Source organism: Rhea pennata, chromosome 1 (genome assembly GCF_028389875.1).
Source record: "Rhea pennata isolate bPtePen1 chromosome 1, bPtePen1.pri, whole genome shotgun sequence".
Taxonomy (NCBI): Eukaryota; Metazoa; Chordata; class Aves; order Rheiformes; family Rheidae; genus Rhea; species Rhea pennata.
The window spans coordinates 52,678,400-52,699,619 of NC_084663.1; the positions used below are offsets into that span (position 1 = coordinate 52,678,400).

A 21,220-nucleotide genomic window follows, 5' to 3' on the forward strand; every position below is an offset into this window, starting at 1 on the left:
GCTCTCATTTTCCAGGGCACTTGCTTATAGCCATTTTTTTCCAATATTGTGTGTATGTGATTGCAGTTAACATATTGCAATCAATGACCCCAAACGTTAAGCCAGCCGTTTATAACAAGGTCAAGCAATTAATTAAGTTGCATGAAATTGGACAAAGAGTTAGGACTGACAAAGTGCTTTGAACTGGAATCATTTCTGTTTCCAGCAAAGCCCACTCTGAAGACCCACCATGGGTCTATACAGCAAGTCACCTGTAGAAAGCTCTGGGATGCAGTTATCTTTCTGGAAAGCTTTTGCATCTCAGAAACTTCATTTTTGGTTTGCCTGTGTGAAGTAGCAGGTACAGGCCTCTGGGAAAGCTGGTGAAGAACCAGCAGGTTTCACAAGCATTTCCGCTCTGGTCTTGTCAGAGGATACTGGGCAAAGTGAATCAGTACAGCCATCCTTGGTGAAGAAGGGTGATCTTTACTGAGTTCTCACTTTCATTCCACAGTCTGAAAAGATCAAGAGAGTTAATTTTGTTTTCCTAGATCCAACATTGAAGAACCTTTCCCAGGAAATTATAGAACTGCTCAAGAAATTGGTTGGACTGGAGGCATTTTCAGTTGCCTTTTCTTCTGTGCAGAAACAGGCCAATCAGAAAAGAGCTATCAGGAAAAAGCAAAGGGCTTTGCAGGTAAGAGTTTATTCCCTTTGAGGGAAAAGAACAGGTCTTTTTAAATGCTTTACAAATGACCAGGAAGGTAAACTTGAGGAAGATCTTCCTCCTGATCGGGATAGTTTCAGTTCAGAAACTTATTTAACAAGAAACTGTTCAAGATCAGGCTCTTGGGCGAGTTTTGACTGACTGATTATGTGCTTCTCAGTTCACTGGCAGAGCAGTGATAAAGCTGAGCAGATGAGCCAGAACATCTCAGTTTCATGGAATCTAAGAAAACTTAACGCTTTCTCTATCAGTCAGAAATTTTTTTACAAAGTGTCTGATGCTTACAGGGACAGTTGTGGATTCTAACTAAACATACAAATGTATTGTTTCTCATTAGACTGTAGCAAATCCTGACATTGCTGCAAGGAGGAAGCTGAAGAGACATAAGAATAAAGCAGAAACCAGGAAGAGAAAAATAGAATTCCTGCGCCCTAGCTACAAGGCTAAGAAACCTAGAAGTCATGCACTGAAAGATTTAGCAATGGTGGAATAAAAAGGCTTTAACTTCCTGCAGGATAATTTTATAAAAAGAAACTTCCAGCTAGAGAACTAATGATTACTGGAAATAAATTATTTACATATTTTAATGTATTTTTTGTATTTTTTCATGTCTTCTTTTTCATCTGGGATCTTAAATAAAAGCTTGTCATTTTTTTCTAAACATGTACAGTTTAGTCTGTATTAAAACCAGTTACAGTTGAATGGACAGCTACTTTTTTAATATATTAAATATTACTTTATTTCTGAAAGTGGGGATTATGTGATGACTGCCTGCATGCCTGTGAGCATCATAACTCCTGGAGAGAGCAATCTGCCTCCCTATCCTGAGTTGTCTTTCAGTCCCTACAGCTGCTGGGAATAAGTTACCTACCCTTTCTGGCTAAGCTTGGAGATGCCCAACCTGGCACATCAGAGCAGTAGGTAGTTGCAGAAATCATTTTTTGCCCCCTTTCAGAAAGTAAATGCTATTTTAACAGCTACAGGAACAGTATGTACCTATCTATCTCAGTTGCTCTAATTTATTCAAACACCATTAGCTGCACGGGGAGATTCTGAAGCCATCACAGCATCAGCTAAAGGAAACTCCTCCCTTCTCTGTCTTTCTAAAAATAACCTCTTTAAATGTTCAGCTACAGCACTGTTAGAAGAGATGTCAGTTCAACTTCAGTTAGCTTCTGTAAGCAAGCAGCCTGTACCACGCACCACACCTGTAAGTAAGTTCACAGTGAATTGCAGAAATCAGCCTGGACTGCTGACAGTTCCAAATTTTATTAGTGTTTTAATTACATGAATAAGTAGCCACTCAAACTTAAAACCACCAATGGAGAGGGGAGGAGAAAAAAAAATAAAACTTTCTCACCCAATAAGATTTTCATATAAATTAACATAAGTATATACTTACTTAAACACAAAGAAAGAAATGGAGTATCTTAATGTACAGAGACATTCACCTGGTTCAGTTTTATAATTGAAAAGAGGCATCCACTTTATAGGAGTCATTTTCAATCTGTTGTATTTACAAGTATTTGTGGCCTGAAAGTATCTGACTGCAGAATGATGGATGCTAGATATAGTCAAAACTTCTTTGCTACAGTCAGCTTTGTATTACTGCCTACTCTTCAAGGTCTCCACCAACCTAGGAAAAAGGTTAAGTCAGTTTTATTTCAGAAGTCAGTTCAGATATGTTGAGACATCTTTAGGACATTACATATATGAGTAAACTACTCTCTCTTTGGACTTCTGTTTTATTTGGCTCTTTAGTACCCAGAGCAACATGGATTGAGCTAGATGCATGTGAATGGGCAAGTCCTAAAACGCTTACTCCTCACTTTTAGCTTATGCTCTTGCTCACTAGATTCCAATGAAGCTAGCACAATTTATCCTGTCACTTACCATTCCATTGCCTCATCGAGCCCAGTGCCCTTAGTTGCAGAAGTTTTGAATATCTGCCATTTTCGGTCCTTCAAAGCTGGTAAGCCAAGTGCATTTGCCATTTCTGTGGGAGTCATAGCCTGTTCCATGTCCTGCTTGTTTGCAAACACCACTAAAATGGCTTTCTTCAACTCTTCTTCCTAAGGGGGAAATCACGCAAGTTCTTGGAGAGATTTTTTTTACATTATTTATGCAGAGAAAACCCCATACATGAAATTTCAGCAACTAATCTAATGATTTTCAGTCTGCTGATTTTTTTGTTATAGAAAATTCTTCAGAGCAAGAGAGTGACATACTCTCAATTCTATTTGTGCCTAGCATGTTATCACATAGGAACAATTTCAAAACAAGGTTGGTTTTGCTGATTATCGTTGTATAATCAAACAAGCTAATAATTGGATTTAACAATGCATATCAAAAAGTTTGCAGGAATTTAGGAAAAAAGTTTTACTTCTTTAACTCATGCCTTCTTTCCATTACTCATGTTTCTCTTCTGTGTATGTTCTTCAGTTTCAATGCATAGTAGTAGGATATCCCTCCCTGAACCCCTGATTTTGCCACCAGTGAAGTACTGAGCAGCGGTAGTAGTGGACAGGTAAGCTTCCATGCAACCAAAAGGCTGAATATAACTAATAGACCAGATAATACTATATAAAACTTTAAAAATCTGCAGTGTATTTAGAGGTTTTCAGTCAGATATGTTGCAAGGCTCTATTCTGGGGACTAAAAAGTGAAGTTTCACATTAGCTCCAGAAAAGATTTGTAATTTCTCAATTTCCATTCTACTGATAAAAAAACATCACGCTTGTTTTCTTACCTCCAACATAGCAACAAGTTCTGATTTTGAAATGCCAATTCTGTCTCGATCACAGCTGTCTACTACATAAATGACTGCATCAGTATTTGAGTAGTAACACCGCCAATAGGGTCTGCAGAAGAGAAAAAAAAACTGCTCAAATAACTGCAGTTTGAACAGTGCTTTTTTTAGCCAGATAACGGAAAACAGATTGCTCAGAAAAAGCAGAAACTGTCTCTGGGGTGAAAGGCCCAAGGGAGCAACTAGAAGGTGTATTCAAAAGGTTATGCAACAGACTACAAATAAATAGTACTTTTCAACAGCAACAAAGATGATAAGCCTTGAGAACAGGGAAGGGGCAGAACTTCTGGGGACAGACTTATTTGAGGAATTAGTCTGCAGGGCATCAGCTCAAAACCTCTGAAGGACAGGGCAGCAGAGGAAGTTTGTGAACACAAGCTTTCTGCAAATAGTTATATTAGCTTTTGTAGAACAAGCTGTATTAAAATTATCATTTGCCATAGTTATCATTATAGTCATCTAAAAAGGCTAACTTAAGAGAAATCTTTTTTGTACAGGTGGGTCAGGCAATTCAAGATCACAACAAATCATCCTTTTCCAAGTTACCTTACTGAAGCTAAAAAAGGGGAAAGAAAGTGGCACTGCACTTTACCAACTAGTGTTCAAAAAGAAGATCACTATAATTGTGCATGTATGATCACTTACTACAAAAGTTGTATAGTTCACTACTCAGAAAAGAATTAATCTACACCTAAGTTTTTTTATCTTAGCATTCTTAAAAAATGTGAATATTTAAAATTTGGGGGTGGAGGGTTATATCACTGACTCCCTACCTTCTCAGAATGCTGCCCAATTACAAACTACATAAACAAACTGATTTTTCAAAACAAAACCGGTTACAAGTGAACATGTTTACTTGTTTTTTTCCCAATATGTAGTCCAAAACAGAGGTTGCATTAACTGAATTCTGCCAGATTAAAACTTATGGAGCCAATTTTCAGAAGTGCTAGCTATTCAGAATTTCAAGACCTCAGTATTTTTTAGAGAAATTTAATTATAACTTTTAAGAAATACATTTATTACCTTATACTTGTCTGTCCTCCCAAGTCCCAAACTTGAAATTTCAGATTCTTGTATGTCACTGTCTCAACATTGAAGCCAATTGCTGCAACAAAGTAAAGCAACTTCACTGTTACTGATTTTCTTTATTTTTATTATGAATATTACAGCATTTATTTAAAATTTTCAAGCCTGGAAATTTCCAGTAGCCTTGAGAAGTTGCCCCAACAAACTCAAAATAATGCTTTACCCTTTGAACAATAAAAGCTTATTATAAACATACTGTAGAGATTTGTAACAAATACAAAGGTTGCTACAAATGAAGTATGAACAGAAGTGTGTGTAAAAGCACCAAAAGAAACAGAACAACAGTTAAAATAACTGCCTGTTTTAATAACCAAGTACATAACTGACAGTAATAAAATACTAGGGGATGTGTTCTTTACGTTAAGACCAGAAGACCTACACGCTCATAAAATCACCGCAGACAACATCTCAGATCTCCTACTGTGACATATAGAAGATGGCAGTAAGGTTAGAGCACATCACATATGCCCGCACATATGCCATTCCTTCTCCTGTCAACCCAAAGAAACACAAAATGAAGAAGCAAATAACAGAAGGAACCCAAGAGACATGATGAGGACTTAACAGCCAGCATCCCCCGCCCTGTGTGTCACACAGAATGATCCTGGCAGGATCCTTTCAGCACATGCATCTCAGTATTTGTAATATATGGACATGACTGCGTGATACTGTTAAGACAATCAATGATTTTTTTTCTTCAAGTATCATCTTTTCATATCTCACATGGAGTTTTGTTACACTAACTTTCTACAATATCTAAAGTTAACCATCTGCATTTCTTCTTTTCTGTGTAAAAAAGAAGTATTTACATAACAAAAAATAAGAACTTAAAAGGTGTGAAACTGGGTTCAATAAGAATCTCTAAAATTCACATTAGAGCTACGTTTGGAGAAAAAGACTTTGATAGTCAATAGTTACCATTTACTGAATGTTTGCCTCTCAACAGAAACCTACCAAATCATAGTAATAAACTTCTTTTATGGTCAAATACTTTGTGATCAACAGGATAGCATAAAATATTGCTTTCTATACTGTACACTGTAATACCATTATGCAAGAAAGCCCTTAAATACAACAGTGCAATCCTCCAAGAACACACTGTCCTTTTGTTTGTGAAGTAAGCATGTAGCAAGGTCAGTTGACAAAGCCTGCATACAAGAGCTACAGTCAAATTAGCTATTTTAAATAACAGATTGATCACTTACTCGGAATGGTAGTAACAACTTCTCCAACTTGTAATCTATACAGAATGGTTGTTTTTCCTGCTCCATCCAATCCCAGGATGAGAATCCTCATCTCTCGAGTTCCAAACAAACTGGAAAAAATGGTGGAAAAAAAGCCCCCTACAAAAAATAGAACAGAAAGCTATTTCAGTGTAAATTAGCTCATATGGAGTATGAGCTTTACATACTCATGTGGAGTATGTAAAGACAGACAGACCTGGTATCTTACTGAATAGCAATATATTTTTTTTTTCAGTGAAAACAGACTGGCTCAGGTTGTTACTTAGATGTGTATGCTGAACCACACTATATTTTCCTCTTTTTATATCACTATTTTATCCTAGATTTACCTAGGAAAATCAAGTTGCTGCCACAGCAAGCTTCCTCTTTGCAGTTAGGATTTTTTCCTTTGTTCTCATTTGTCTAAATCTGAGTCAACTTCTTTTTTGTTTTTTATAGGCCTCTATCTTTTCAGTGCAAGAGACTATATAGTCTTAGGCCCCAAAGAATTCTCCCTAAAGTTTATGGTCTCCCTCAGCACCATCCACTTACATTTTCTTAAAATGAAGCGCAAACCAGTATGTACATTTAGCAGTCCATTAAAAACTATGCAGTTGCACTAAATCACTAAGTAACTTAATGCTACAGAGAAGTCTAGGAACTGACCTAAGATGTCTTTGTTCAAAATTATTTTTCACAAAAATCTCGTTTATGTAGTAGTACCTGGGGCCAGACACAAGTCTGATTTCTGCCTATTAAACATATAAGCAGAGAAACAATAGTAATATTCTGAGTCAGTAATGATGAAACCTTTTTCCTAATATTTTATACAAGATGCATCTAGTGCTAAACAATAATTTTGTAAATCCATCTGAACTCTGAAAAAAAGGTAATAAAATACCAAAAAAGCTAGGATCATGCTTTGATAAATATATCAAAGATGATAAAAATTTACAACCAAAATATTATTCAAATAGCTTTTTGATAGAAACTATTCACTGTGTTTGCCTTTTGAGGTAACTGTGATGCCTTTTTTTGTGAGAGAAAAGATAGCTGTGTTTTTATGCATAAGGAGTACAAACTGATACCAGGTTGCTGTATTTCTTCTAAGCCCATCCCATCACAGAAACCATGCATACTACTGACTTATAAAATAAGGACAAGGTATCAAGGACCATCTGCTACATGTTTGCACAGTGCCTATTTCAAACAGTGCCTTGACCAGCAAACAGCCTTAACAGAACTAAATGAAGCATAAACACAATTCAAAGGTAAAGCTGCAAAAAGTATTTTGACAGGAACATTTTGCATAGAAAGCAAATACGTGTGCCACAAGCTTAACAGAAGATGGCTCCTTCCTCTCAAATAGTCAATAATTTGGGTTAATGGCAGACTTCCTTCATCCCCTCTTTTTATATGTTTTGCTCACACTAAAATGCTGTCCAAGTATGATCTTTAATAGGACTGGTTTATGTTACATTTAACTTCCAGATATTAGCAGTGCTACTACTATTCTATCTACTACTATAAAATCCGTTTTCATAATTAACTCTCCATTAACAATCCACTGCATTCTTGCACCCATTTCGCTTAGGCTATTAAAAGAACGGCACACATATGGAGTCCGTCAGGCAAACAAAAGTGTTGTGACCTCTGGCGAAACACCTGTTTGTGAGATTTCGCTCCTACGATTCGTCATGGGAAATCTAGTAATAAATCACCGAAAAGCGTTCCGTGCCCCCGAAGCCCCTTCAGGAGCATTACCAAAACGGGAAGCACCCGCACGCTGGGCACACGCCTGCCCACACAGCCTGCGCTCTGTATCACGGCCTCCCGTTTCGAGCACGGATTTGAACGCAGCTGGGCAGTAACTGCCTCCGTGGCCCGCTGGAGTGCCCGGCGCGCTCCGCGTGTAACGGCACCCTGCCAGCCGCAGCCGGGCAGGGCCTGCGGCCCCCTCCGGCCTCCCCAGCCGCCCCCACTCCCCCTTCCTCGCGAGCAGCTTCGCCCGGCTGCTCTCGCCGCTCCCCTCCCGCCTCCACAGGCCGTTGGGCCGGGGCAGGGGGGGGGGCTCGCGCCGCTCCAACGGCCGCCGCCCCCGCGCGCCGGGGCCGCCGCCTACGTGCTCGCCCGCACGCCCGCTCCCTCCTTACCCATATCGAGCCGCCGCCGCCCCGCGCCGCGGCCGCCCTGTCCCGTCCCGTCCCGTCCCGCCGGCCCTGCCGCCGCCGCCGCTCGCAGCCTCCACGTCGAACGCCGCGGCGAGTAAACGAGGCGCGCCCTGCCCCCACCCGCCCCGCGGCCGCGCCGTTTCGACACGGCCAGGAGGGGCAGGGCTGGGCGCGGGGCTTTCCTCGCCCTGCCCGTTAATTTGCAGCCAGAAGAGAAGGAGAAAAGGAGTTCCTTTTTTTCTTTCTTTTTTTCTTTCTTTCTTTTTTCTTTTTTTTTTTTGAGGCACAGTGGACTGAAACGCGGCGAATCTGCGGCGCGGCAGCCGCGGCCTGGCGGTGGGGCGGGGCCAGCGGCGCGGCCCCGCGCCCCCGCAGGCGGCGGCGGCTGCAGCAGCGCCCTCTCCCGCCCTGCCCACCGCAGGGCTCAAACGCGCACCGCGAAGGAGGGCTGCTGCTTGACTCGAGCGCTACGTTTTTCCTCCCTCCTCCTGCCTTCCTGTCACGCGAGCTTAAAAGTCTGTTTGTAGTTGGGGCTTTGAAACTTCGTTCAGATATAAAAATATACTGGTACATTTTTTTTAAGACAGATTGATGAACACCACACGAACTGCAGAGGATAAAGGTGGGGGATCCTCTTAATTCTTGCAGCATGATGTAGACAGATGTAAACCACTACTCTTTCAAACCAACCAGCCTCGTATATTCGTATAACTTCCACAGTGAAAACTTTAAATAAGCTTCCCTATTGTACAAAAATGTCTAGTTTAACATTGCTTTATCATATGCAAAACGTTACTACAGCAGGGCGTATCATGACCAACGACATCATCATAAGCAGGAGTAAAAGAAGTGGCCGCTTTGTTTGCCGCGATTAAAGGGGGAGAATAAGAGTTGCAGCTATTGTGTGCTACTACTTACTTGAAGCTATAGCTTATCGCAGTATAAAAATCCAGTAAAAATGCCACAGATTACAAAATACATTATACCAAGAGAGTAAATAGAGTTGGCTGTGTTACAGCACCCAGGTTTTTGGTTGTGCAGTAAAGCAGTTTAACTTTCAACATCTGGAACAGTCAGAGTTCTCAGCAACCCAGAATGATTTCCAAAAGGTAAATAATGGTGTCAGTCTCTGAGGCCTGCATCGTCCCCCCTAAGATGTATCAGAAAATACTACACAAGCATCAGTCAACTACCATATTGAAGTTTGCCAAAATGTAAAGTGCTCTTAGCCAGCAGAATCCCCAAGTTACATTCCTTTTAATAAGAAACTGTACATCATTTCCTGATTTTCACTAAGATGGTGGAGGAATATGAAAGCTGTTGATAATCGACAGAATCTGACTATGTAAATACTAATATCTAGCCATTCTGAGAGAATAGCTAACAAATTGTCATCTGATAGCAAGGCTATAACCATCCCAGCAAAAAGGATATTTATAATTCATATTAATTATATGAATAAGTATAAAATCATTAAAAAAATAGTGAATACTAAATAATGAAATTTCAGGAGAGACAGAATTTACAAGGCATGCATGGAGTGAGGTTTCAAGAACAGATAGTATAGTAAGAGTGAAAGCCAACAAATTGCATATTACATAAGCAGTGATTACACTACTCTATATAGGAGCAAATGAGGTATGAAAATCTCTTATGAGAATATCCTGTAACTACAGAACCAACCCACCATTCAAGCATGCTGACTCTCTCCTTGAACATTTTGTTCTGTCTTGGTACTCGTGTTCCAGCAAAAACAACATAAAGAAAATTTACTCCCCCATGATATACAAACCAACTCAGTCTAGTCCAAATGCGTCCCAGCCTAGAGCGGCCACCTTCCATGCCTTCCCCCCTCTCCCTTTTCTTTTTCATATCTAGAACTGTACAAAGGGAGGAAGCTTGTACTTAGAAAAAAGGTGGGGTGAAAGGGAGCAGAAACAAGTAGCTCACAAGGCAAAATGATGTCCTTTCATAAGTCGTTAGCGTAGAGAGCAAACACATTCTGTCTGCAAGTGCTGAGACTTGAAACACATTTTCATTACATCTGTGTGTGAAGCATGAAGAGCATGAACAGACCCAGATCTTTTCAGTTTTCTTTGAAAATATCATCCATAGATGTAATGGAATCACAGTCGTAGAGCTTCTTTCCTTTGCCTCCTTTACATCCTCTGTTAGGATTCTTCCTTGTATGAATTTTTTTTTTTATCAATCACAACACATTTTAAAACAATTCTTTATTTTTACTGTCGGGAGCAGTAGGAAAGAATACACAAAACTGATTCATTGGAGGTAAGAAAAAAAATAACAAAATATTTTTGGACATTATTTAGAAAATGTACGTTCTAGAAAATCCAATGATCCGGAAAGCCTGCCCTTGTGCATTGCTTCAAGGGGCAGGCAATACATGTAAGAGTCATTTAGGTCCTTGATATCCTTAGGACACCACGGATACGTCTAACAAGAGCTTGAATAAAGGTGTAGCGTGACCGAACCTTAGAATATAACCCTTCAATGTCCAGGAGCTTCTTCTGCAGAGATTCACCAAAACTGTTGGTGGCTTCAATCTGAAGCTGAGAAACAGAAATTTGTTGCAGTCAACAATATAAAGTCTTCCGTTTCTAAAATGTCCTTTTATCCATCATCAGCTACTTGTCAAGCCCTTTACCTTGCATTATTCTTCCAATCATTTTCAAAAGTGTATGTTTTTTTTTCTGTTCCCCCCAGTAAGTATTACTTGCATTACTCTTATGTTTCTTTCTTAAATGAAATAATGAAGAGCATTTCCATGGATGTTTTGTGATCACTCAAAGCATTTATGGATTAACCACATATTACAACTTCACAATCTCTGCTCGTGTCTGAGGAATTGAACAGTCTTATATAATCTGACTATTTCAGCTACAGTAAACACAGAAGCTTCATCATAAAAAATTCAGATCTGGTTTCACAATTCTGGACATTAATAATGGTACTTGAGACTAAACTGTTTTTTGTGCACAAATGGCAGTAGAAATGTCAGTACCTTTCAAAAATGAGGTTTTATTAATGAAAACAATTCTTTTTTTTTCTGTTGGCTATTCAGTCCAATTAACATAAATTGCTGGGTAAGCAGAAATCATTTCTCTCAGGCATTCATGATTTATTGTCTCCTCAGTTTCTGTTTTCAGAAACTTTTCAATCTCATCTCCTTATAGCCTATCTGCATCTGACCTAAAGTAAACATCTATGAAATCAGAGAAAATTGGGACGCCTACTCTCATAAGTCTTTTAAGGATAACTGATTATTTCAGAAAATTATTATTAAAAAATAGACACCATTTGATTAGTTTACAAGAAAGTAAGAATGATTAATAGCATTTGTAGTATTATAGCTCATTTTTCATTTAATATAATTTTGTATATTAAGACTTGAAAATATATGCATAGCAGTGCAACTGCTACTTGTTTTGTAAGCCCTTCAAAAAAAATGTTGCAATGCTTCACTAGTGCTACAATAAATTATTTGTCATTGGGATTACAGCAAATTGTTTAGAGAAAGGAAAATTACAGTCAGACTGCTCTCAATAGAGAAGACTGTCATATCTCACCTGATCTAGGTCATGCTGGCTCACTCGATTCAGTCCACTGCTGAAATCCAAATTAGGCTCTGAACCAAAAGAATCTAGTAATAGAAAATGAAAAATTGAGAAACGAGAAATTGTATTGGCTATTCAACATCATATTCTCCACATCAAGTTACAGAATGAGTTTAAAATACAGTATTCCATGGTATCAGAAATGAAACTTTTTTTTAATAAGCATATTCTCTCTAAATCATCAGCGTAAGCGCCATAAGTAATTTTGACCACATGACATGGCACTTTAAGTAAAAAGCTCCTCCTCAAACTTCCTTTCTGACTTCCTTCCACTTCTGATTTTTACTGAAATTCAACACTCTTAAAATTTTTTGGTGAATCATGGTGCCTACAATTCCAGAAATACTTTAAAAAAACACCAGTCTTCATTTTAGTTCTTAATTTCATCTTAGATAGTTCTATTAAAAGTATTTTCATATACATTGATTTTCATCACTGATCTGATTACTTGAACTTCACTTGATGTGAAAACAGAATTAAAAAAATAGTTCATTACATTTTTCTTTGGAGATTATGCATAATAAATAAAATCTCAATGTCTATCAGTCAACAATAGTTGGATTGCCAATACTCCAGAGGAAAATCCAAGGGTATGTCCAAATCCAAACAAAATCCTTTTATTATATATAAATGGCAAAATATTAATAGTAGCAAATCAGTTTTAATTTAGCTATTCAAAGGCACCTTGACATTTGAGAAGTGTTACCTTGCAGTCTTCCTCTCTTAAATGATGTCCTGGAAGACTGCAGTGGGTCCTGGGAATCAGTGGGCGTGCAATGCAGTAGATAGTGTTCCAGGTGACGCCAAAGAATGAAAAGACACGTTTCTATAATATCTGTAGACACACATCTAAAGTGAAGGAGTCTAAGTTTGTTGCCTTTAGACGGTACTCCTTCTACACGAGCACCTTCACACAAACACTTTGAAGAAACAGTTGAAGATGTTACCTCAACTGTCTGTCACCTCCTCCAAGCAGAAGCTTCCCACCCCCCCATTGCTATGGCATGGTAATGGATCGCCTGCACTCTCCTTAGCTGCTTCAGTGCAATGCTGGCTTAGCTAGCTCAAATGACTGCCACTCACTCTGAAGACAAGCACACTGCACTGGAGCAAGAGTACAAGTGTTCAGTTGATTTGCAATGATAGTTACCAAAAGAGTGAATTAAAGCAGATGTTATAAAGCTGGGGATGGCAGTAATATGTTAAGCTACAACAGATATATTTGCAAGAGTACATCTTTCCTAAAGTTCCTAAAACTCTCTTTTTCAAAGGAAAGCTTTGATCCTCTACAGACAATGACTTTGTGCATGACTAGTTATTTCCATAAAATTACTATGGTTTGCTGTACAGCTGACCACAAGACTGAACTCTAGTTACTCCAACAGGCACCTCACAGTTCTTTTTTTTGAAGTACTTCTTCCATGACACTTATACAGATATGTATAAATGTGTAGTGGCCCTGGATACTAAACTTAAGAGCTGGGCTGTAATACCTCCTCCAACATAACGCTGTAGAATGTCCTGGCAAAGTCTATATGATGGAAAATACCATTCATCTTCCACTCAGTGTAACTTGAAAATATTTACAATAGCAGAACAATTTTCTGTCACTAACCTAACTATCAGTATTACGAAGTCCCCCTCTACAAGAAGTATTTTTTTCAAAGTGGTGAGGAACCTAACTGGTATTTAGGTAAAAAGCACCTGATCCTGTTTCTCTGCTGTTCTACAGCATCACCTTGAAGGTTATTTCCATTTTAGAAGGATACAAGAACAAAGAGAAAGCAGCTTGGCTCGGTTGTTTATCAGCTTCACCAGGCGCCGTCTTGCCAAAAGGTATTTCTGGGCAGTGGAAATTTTGTCCACCCCAGCTGGCATAACTGATTGACACAGCTGTGATAAGAAGAGAGAAAAAAAGAAGATTGTAGCAAATCAGAATAGAATGTTAAAGGAAATAAAGAAATAAAATTACTTATCAATAACTGTCAGCTACTACTTCTCCAAGCTGATGTGCTCTATTTTTAACTTATAAAACCCTGCTAACCAAAAAATGAAGAAACTAAATGCTATCCAAAGGAGCTTTTCTAGCAAGGAAAAGGTTCATTTGGGATCTCAATCAGTTTATTAGTTCATTCTGATAGCACTATAGTCATTCTTCCACACAAAGTATCCATTCTCTCTCTTACTCAGTCATCTTGGCAAAAACTGATGCAAAACTTACAGATACTAAGGCTGTTTACGTTACATACATTTATTCAAGAAAAATAAATTACGAGCAGCCTCAAAGTGTTATCAACAATTTTCAGGTATAACTGAATCACTCACAAGTTTTACAAAACTAAGCCTTCCATTTCTCCACCCCACCCCACCCCTAGGATTTTAGGTTACCAATTCCATGGATCCTTTCATCAGCATTAGAAAGGGACATACACAAGAACTTCGAACATTTACTTTCCTAAGATGCTTTGGGGTCGTTATTAAAGGCTATGTCTCTATCTAAGTTCAAAGAAATAGATAATCCATTAGACACAATTAACTACTCGGGATAAAACCTACTGAGTCAGCAGAACTGTTACCTCTTTTATTTCATCTGGTGGGAGTTGTTCCACATTTTGCAGTTTGTTAACACTCTGACGATGGCTATCATAGTAACTGAAGAAATCATTAGTGCTCTGTTTCAAGAGGTAGACAATAATTCCCAAACCAGGCAGTCGCCAGTAGGGGACCACTGCTGCTTGTGTATCTAGAAAAGATCACTAAGTTAAAATAAATCAGATTTTAAATTAAAAGAAAAAAAATCAAAAAATTAGTAAGATATCCTCTCTATCATTAAATTAATGAAAGATATGGAAGCACTAACAAGTTCATGTTGTATTTCTGTGCAGAAGTAATACAAATGAAAGCCTATAAGAAAAGTTGTGAGGTAGTCAGTATAGTACAGTACAGTGTGTGGCACAGGAAACTTAAGTAGATCACAAGACACAAGTGACATACTATTAAAATGTTTTAACCATTCAGTTGCATGACAACACATGTAAATAGTTGCCAGGTGTCATAATGAAGAGTTCCAGTCGGCAACAAAACACATCTTGCATGTCATAAATGAGGCCCTAGTTTCACATGTCCCAGTCTAGCATAGCTGCTGAAAATAAACATCTTCATCTTCTTTTTCCTTCAATTTATACTATTTATTTACATCCACATTCTTGTACTGATGCATGTGTTTCTAAGGCTTCAAGGAGAACCCCACCTTTGGCCATATTTGTTTTAAATTGGATTAGTTCCCTTATTTGGCCTAGTGCAATGCTGCATGAGCATTTATTCCAGCCTAAGAAAATGACTAGCCGTAAAATGGCTTGAAGTGTTCGTGAAACAACACCCTCTGATACATTACCTTTTACTAGCCCAAATGTCACCATTCAGTGTCATAAAATAGCAAGCCAACAACTCACCTTGACGAGGCCCATCTCTGTTGGTTGACTCTGACAGGCTGGGAGTAAACAGACAAACAGTGTGCTGAAAAGTGGGGGCACTCTGTAACATTAGTGACTCACAGTATTCCATCACATTGGCACAAATCTGAAAAAAGGAAAACAAAAAAGTGATAGAGGTCAGTTACAACACCTATAAGCTTTGCAGTGTTCAATTTTAAATGGATATATGTCAATAAACAATAAATTTTGTTCTATGTCTTCTCACCAGAATGTGATTATTTAGTTACTGCCTCTCTTCTATTTCAAATCTAGGCTTCTTTCCCTAACCTGCTAACGACCATTTCTGGTCAATTTTAATTTCCCATTGCCTCTAACTTCCAGACATCCCCTGCTCTATGTATCCCATCTTTACTGTTAAAATTACTGAACAGTTTCAGACTCCAAAGTTGACAGAACAAATTAAAAATGGTTTCTAATATAAATAATCAAATTTTCAAGGTTAATTTTAAATTGACATAAAACGTGGAATCCTACCAAACTAGACAGTGCAAAGCATTACTACTCTTTAAAATCACATACAAGTAAGGCAACTGAAAAATCAGCACACCAGCTAAAATTTCACAATTTGAGACTGAAGGTTTTAGCAGCTTGGTTCCTCACCTGTTGCATGGCCAACTCAATTTCATCCCTCTTGTTCACTCTGTCTCCCTCTGCATTATCATCTTGCAGTTTAAATTGACGCAGTTTGTCTGAACCACCAAAACGACTTAGAAGTCCTAAGCACTGGCGCTGTCATAAGAAATCAGCATTTTAATCAGAATCTCAGCAAGAGTTGTATGCTCCTTTTCATTTTTAAAAGCAGAAAGATGATACATATTTATTAATAGAAATCACAAAGACTCTCAAATCTCTTAACGTATAATAGAAAGATAACAATGTAAAAAAAAGCTAGCCCTTTGTAAACTAGATGTTAAAACGTAATGCTTTAGCCCACCTTTGATTTATCTAAAAATTAATGGCACCCTCAAGAAGCTCCTTGAGAACTGAAAGTAAATCAGAAGTGAAGCACCTCATCTCCTGTTTCTTTCAGACTATACTGACTAGCATCAATGACTAAGTTTATCTATTTCTGCTTAAAATAGCTTGACCTAGGTAGATAAACTAATGAGATCTTGAGATAGTAGGTTGCATAAAAGCGGAGTGAAAGAAGCCAATTCACAATAGTTTCAAAAAAAGTAATAACAGTCTATAAATTTGGTTTTAGTTTATATATGGCCATTAAGATTACTAAAGTGCCTCAGACTAAGTCAATTTTTTGTGGAACAGATTAAAAAAATATATTGAAAATTAACATTAAAAATTCTTTGGTAGTTACTTTTGCAGAAGAGGAATATTTAAGTCCTTTCATTACTTGATGAAAATAACAAGACAAACAAGGAGGAAAGGCTACAATAACAGATGACTGGTTTGCACAATTGTGCTCATAACAGCTAATTTTTTTAATTAACAAATTAAACCTCCTTATAACAAGAAACCTTTCTGTTGCTTCCCATGGGACTTCCTTGTTGACAGGATGTAGCAGGAGAACACTGCGTTACCATGAGAGCATTATGGCAATCTTTTACTGCTTTCTACTTTGCTTTAAGCCAGCCTGGCCAGTAGTCACTATCAAAGTGTCCAGAGAACACATCCTGCTCTTGCAATCAGAAAGACTTGATAGTCCAGCCAGTTAGTTTGCAAATAGATATTTCTTCACAAATGCTTTTGCTCACATGAGTAACCAGGCTTCAAAGAAATTGTTGGATGGTGAATGCTGCGCTGTAAAAAGGTCTGCAATGACCTTTTGAGCTTTAATTCTGGTTTCTCACTCAGTTATTCTTAAAAGGAGTGCAAAGAAATAAACATTAACATGCTAGGTAATGCAAACTCTGAGGCTGGAGACATGCTTGTAGCAGGACTGATGACGGTACTTTTGCATTATTTCACATGCTTTGATGTTTACCTCAGATTCTTCTTCTTCCCCACATGTGGTGAACCCTAAGCCAAGAGGGGAAACAAAGTCCCTGACTTCACTTTTATGTTGCCAAATGCTGTCTTTTCTACTTCTTTGGAAGAAAATGTATGTATCTTCTTAATGCTGGAAAACATCCACTTCATAATTGCTACTACTCAGAGTACAAAACCAGGATGAAACTCTCCTCTGCATAAATAATTCCAAAAGAACAAGTGTTAAATATACAACTTTATTACCTGAAACCGTCCTATATGTCCTTGCAGCTCCATCTGCGTTCCTTCATTAACATCAACATCCAGCTCACCTAGCACGCCTAATAAAATATACAGCCACTAAATTAACTATTTTTCAAAAGGGCACAGATTTATATTTTTCATATCTGCAGATAAGTAGAAGACTTGGTGAGAAAATTTCCAACAATATATAAAAGTAACACATTTTGTTAGAAAAACTTGTTCAGATCTAAACGCAGTTTCTAGGAGATCTGTGTGAGTATGTAGCTCACTGTTTTGCTAAGAGGAAGGAGTGAGGGAGGGAGCAAGGGAGCAGACATAGAAGTGGCAGTTGTGCAAAGCACTGTACACGGTAAGCAAATGAACTTTGGCCATGACCTATCGTTCTGCACTCCTCCTTCTATTATAGCCAGACATCCCTCCTAAACAAAAAAGGCTATTTAGTCAAAATAGAGAAGTGATTTTAATATGGTAAGCAAAACTGCCAGCATCCAGAAGAAATCACTAGATCCATCAGAACAGTGATTAGTTCTTTATAAAGATAAGTCATCCAAGAGAAGTATCATTATGCTAATCTGTAGTGCTTTTCCCCGTAAGATTTTTTTTTTATAAACTGAAATGTAAAAAACATTCACAGTAGCAAAGATATAGGTATGCAAACAATTTTCTGTCTTCATTTCCTTAATTAAAGAATTTGCTGAATGAAAAATCTCTTTGAAGATATCACACGCACTTTGAACACTACCATTTAGAAGTCATCTCAAAGACAAAAAGTACTTTCACCAGGCAGCACAAAGAAAACAAAACTGGAAGCCAAAAGCATATCAATGTGAGCACTATGGCCTCTTCAAATCCAGTCTACTTACTTCAAGAACAATTATTTAACACTTCTCTATCTTTCTCAGTAATCAACATCTCCAGAAAATTCTATGTGTAATAGATATTCCATTATATATCTTACTATTCATTTAGAGAAATGAAACTTTGAGATTCCTTCAAATATGTTTACGAGATTTTAAAATTGTGATTCCTACCAGGCAAAGCTGCTTTGCTGATTATTCCTGTCAGAAAGGCCAGTTCCTGGAGAGACCCAGCACTAACATCTTGACACCTCAGGATTGCCTGGATAGTATCTGAATGGGAAATCAGAAACTGCAACACCTGTACCACAGGAAGAAAAAGAAAAATGAGCGACCCAAAATTTAGCAAAAGCGTAAAAAAGGAAGCAATGATTTATTTTTGTGAGAAATTTAGAGTAATTTTTCATACTAGTGTAAATGTTATTAAAGAAAAAGCTCACTGACAGAGCAAGATGACATATCGTCTGGTTGAACAAGCACTAACAGTAATACTTCAGCAAATTTTGAAACTTACCTGTCCTGCTGCTTGCAGGTGTTGTGCCATGCTGGATGTGAGGATCACTTGGCATAGCTGAAGAGCTGGAAGAAGAATCTGGCGATAGCGCTCCACTGGAGCGGGAATGAAGACTGGAGGTTCTCTCATGCCAAACATCCTTAAGAGGTTAAAAAAGGAAAAAAGCTTAATGGTGTAAGAAAACTGAAGCCCAGTAGCAAACCAGAGCCTCAGCTTATAATCACACTCAAGAATCTGCAAACATGCACATTTCAATAATAGGTCCACAGTCAAACGGCATTTACAATGGAAAAGTACCACATTTATGATACATGGCCTCTGCAATTTACCTGAAAGGTACAAAAGGTTACACAAATTGTTTCTTTGTACTACAACAAATTAAATTAATTACTTTAAGGTAGAGATACCACATCTGTTTTCTTTACTAATCCTAAAATAAAACCAAATCTTCACAAATATTTTAGGAAGAAGTACACTTAATTCTAAAGCCATTGAGAAGTACAGTCCTCTATAAGCTCTTTATAGGTAAGAAAGGCCAATGTCAATTGGCTCTTCTAAACAAAGTACTTTTCTAAGTCTTAATTTTTTGCAATGTTTCAACCTCTACTATGTCAAAAAGAACTGCATATTTAAATCAAAGATTGAAGTTTGAAATTAACCATAGTGATTTCTCCTGATTATGCAATTTCTTTATGATCTTCTCTCAGTCATCTCACACAACTAGCAGTACTGCAAAACCCCATGAAACTTGTCAAGCAATATATGACTCTGAAATAGTTCTACAAAGTATGAAATAATGCTGAAACAGTATCTACTTCACTGCTATATCCTTAGTGCATTAGGGGGGAAGATGAACTCTGCACTTGCCATTCTACAATTGCAAGCCCCCAAAAGAAATTTACAGCACAGACTTTTTTCAGACATTACATTTAGCTACTGAAGATTTCAGCAACTTCAACAAATAATTGCATTAAAAAAAAAAAAAGAAAGAAAAATACATGGACCACATTTCTAAGGAATCAGACAAAAAGTAAGAATTTACATCCTATAAGTAATTAGACATAAAAGTACAACTTCACACTTACTGATCTGGAAATTTTCAGCTGTTACTGAACTGTTACTGTTAACTTATCAAGTTACTGATAAGTTAAACAAAAAAGAATATACAGGTAAATATTTACACGAACGACTTGAGGTTATAAAGACACTTCCAAGACTGTATTATAGTTTCAAAATCAGCTAGGGAACCAACACTTACCCTTGATGGTCTGTTTCTGGTCGCATGTCATACACTTGACACTGTGCCAGCCTTACAACCACTCCAGACCGCAACAGTTCTAATGCCCCTTGCTGACTTTTAGCTATCCTAGTGAGGAATGCCTAGAGAACAGGATGAAGGAAAAGTATTAGAGATGAACAACAAGATTTATTTGAGTATTTTCTCTCTTGATTTTAGCACCATTTCAAATACTATTATTTAACACAATACCTTTAACTACAATCAACACAAAGTAATTGATAAGCAATTTTTATTTAAAAACAACACATAACTGTCCCTGAACTGCTCTTACCATTTTGGATTCATAGGTATACAGAGCTTTAAGTAAAGGGGGCTGAGGTGTGAGCAAGCTCTGAAGAGTCAGATCATCATCTGCTAGGCTATCCACAAGCACCTTCAGGTAGCCACTATTGGAGAGATACAATAGCCACTGCTGCTGCTTGTCCACTGAAACAATACGATCAAGCAAAGCCAATGCCAGCATCTGTTACAGGGTGGAAAAAAAAAACAAAACAAACTCAAAAAGCAGAATTAAATCTATCAATGAGATCGATGAGATTTTTCATAAATGCCTAATAATACAAAATGCTAAAAAGTTGCTTCTAACAGCTTCTTAAAAGTAGAATACTTTTTTTTCTTGAAAATATTTAAAATTTTTCTGACATTTTAAAGTTTTCATATTTTTAATCAAAGGGCTATGTAGCTTTTTCTTGAAAAACAATCAATATATTATTATGTATGTCTCTATTGTTCACTAGTTGAAGGAAATGTGGAAGGACAGAAAAAAGTGGAGGTGAAAAATTATCTACAAAAAATAGTCTTGTTTTTTAAGATGAAGATTCACTCTCTGCAGAGTTTGAAAATGTTTTATGAAACAAAGAAAACAACGACCGCAAAGGAATAGATATTTTACCCGGCCTATCTCATGACCATCACAAGCATCACGACAGACCACCTCCATGAGGGCTGCCCCATAACTCTCAATAATTGCCATGTTTTCACGCTGCAATTTACTGAACACATCTTCAGGAGCTGTCAGACGTTCCCACATTGTTTTTTTAGCTGTAAGGTAAATAAAACAAAAAATAAATGAAAAATACAAAGACTGACAGTTTAGCATTAACTTAGCTAGAGCAAAGCTGATGCTACATCCTATCTAGAAAAAGGAATACCACAAGCAAAACAGAAGGGGTTTTTTAAAGTGCAAATGTTTTCCTGTAGATACATTCTTTCCTAATATGACACAGAAGCCAGAC

At 37.7% G+C, this 21,220-nt stretch overlaps 3 protein-coding genes across 3 annotated transcripts in view; 1 reads left to right on the top strand and 2 right to left on the bottom strand.

Annotated features, from left to right (window-relative positions):
- The window catches only part of UTP20 (UTP20 small subunit processome component), a 64,624-nt gene extending 63,257 nt beyond the window's left edge, over positions 1–1,367 (top strand). Inside the window, exons 61-62 of the mRNA XM_062585968.1 lie at positions 531–676; positions 1,044–1,367. Of these exons, the coding sequence (XP_062441952.1) occupies positions 531–676; positions 1,044–1,199 (302 nt within the window). The 3' untranslated portion in view covers positions 1,200–1,367. The remainder of the gene's footprint in view (positions 1–530; positions 677–1,043) is intronic.
- A 592-nt stretch (positions 1,368–1,959) lies between these two features.
- On the bottom strand, positions 1,960–8,080 carry ARL1 (ADP ribosylation factor like GTPase 1). Its single transcript, XM_062585975.1, has 6 exons — positions 7,978–8,080; positions 5,807–5,944; positions 4,539–4,620; positions 3,456–3,567; positions 2,600–2,778; positions 1,960–2,342 (listed from the first exon to the last, which is right to left on the bottom strand). The coding sequence occupies exons 1-6, from the start codon at positions 7,979–7,981 to the stop codon at positions 2,312–2,314; spliced, it is 546 nt and encodes a 181-aa protein (XP_062441959.1). The 5' UTR covers positions 7,982–8,080; the 3' UTR covers positions 1,960–2,311.
- A 2,134-nt stretch (positions 8,081–10,214) lies between these two features.
- The window catches only part of NUP205 (nucleoporin 205), a 51,829-nt gene continuing 40,823 nt past the window's right edge, over positions 10,215–21,220 (bottom strand). Inside the window, exons 31-43 of the mRNA XM_062585990.1 lie at positions 20,878–21,026; positions 20,257–20,448; positions 19,944–20,065; positions 18,686–18,824; positions 18,346–18,472; positions 17,315–17,391; positions 15,725–15,853; positions 15,083–15,209; positions 14,207–14,373; positions 13,400–13,523; positions 12,337–12,465; positions 11,583–11,656; positions 10,215–10,565 (exon numbers count right to left, since the gene is read on the bottom strand). Coding sequence (XP_062441974.1) covers positions 10,413–10,565; positions 11,583–11,656; positions 12,337–12,465; positions 13,400–13,523; positions 14,207–14,373; positions 15,083–15,209; positions 15,725–15,853; positions 17,315–17,391; positions 18,346–18,472; positions 18,686–18,824; positions 19,944–20,065; positions 20,257–20,448; positions 20,878–21,026 — 1,709 coding nt within the window. The 3' untranslated portion in view covers positions 10,215–10,412. The remainder of the gene's footprint in view (positions 10,566–11,582; positions 11,657–12,336; positions 12,466–13,399; positions 13,524–14,206; positions 14,374–15,082; positions 15,210–15,724; positions 15,854–17,314; positions 17,392–18,345; positions 18,473–18,685; positions 18,825–19,943; positions 20,066–20,256; positions 20,449–20,877; positions 21,027–21,220) is intronic.

Bases quoted from the DNA above. Each gene is read 5' to 3' on its own strand.
- ARL1 (XM_062585975.1), bottom strand. The intron at 4,621-5,806 runs GTAAGTGATCAA...ACTTTGTTGCAG, and splicing joins AGTTGTTACTACCATTCCGA to CAATTGGCTTCAATGTTGAG. The intron at 2,343-2,599 runs GTAAGTGACAGG...CCTTTTTCCTAG, and splicing joins CTCGATGAGGCAATGGAATG to GTTGGTGGAGACCTTGAAGA.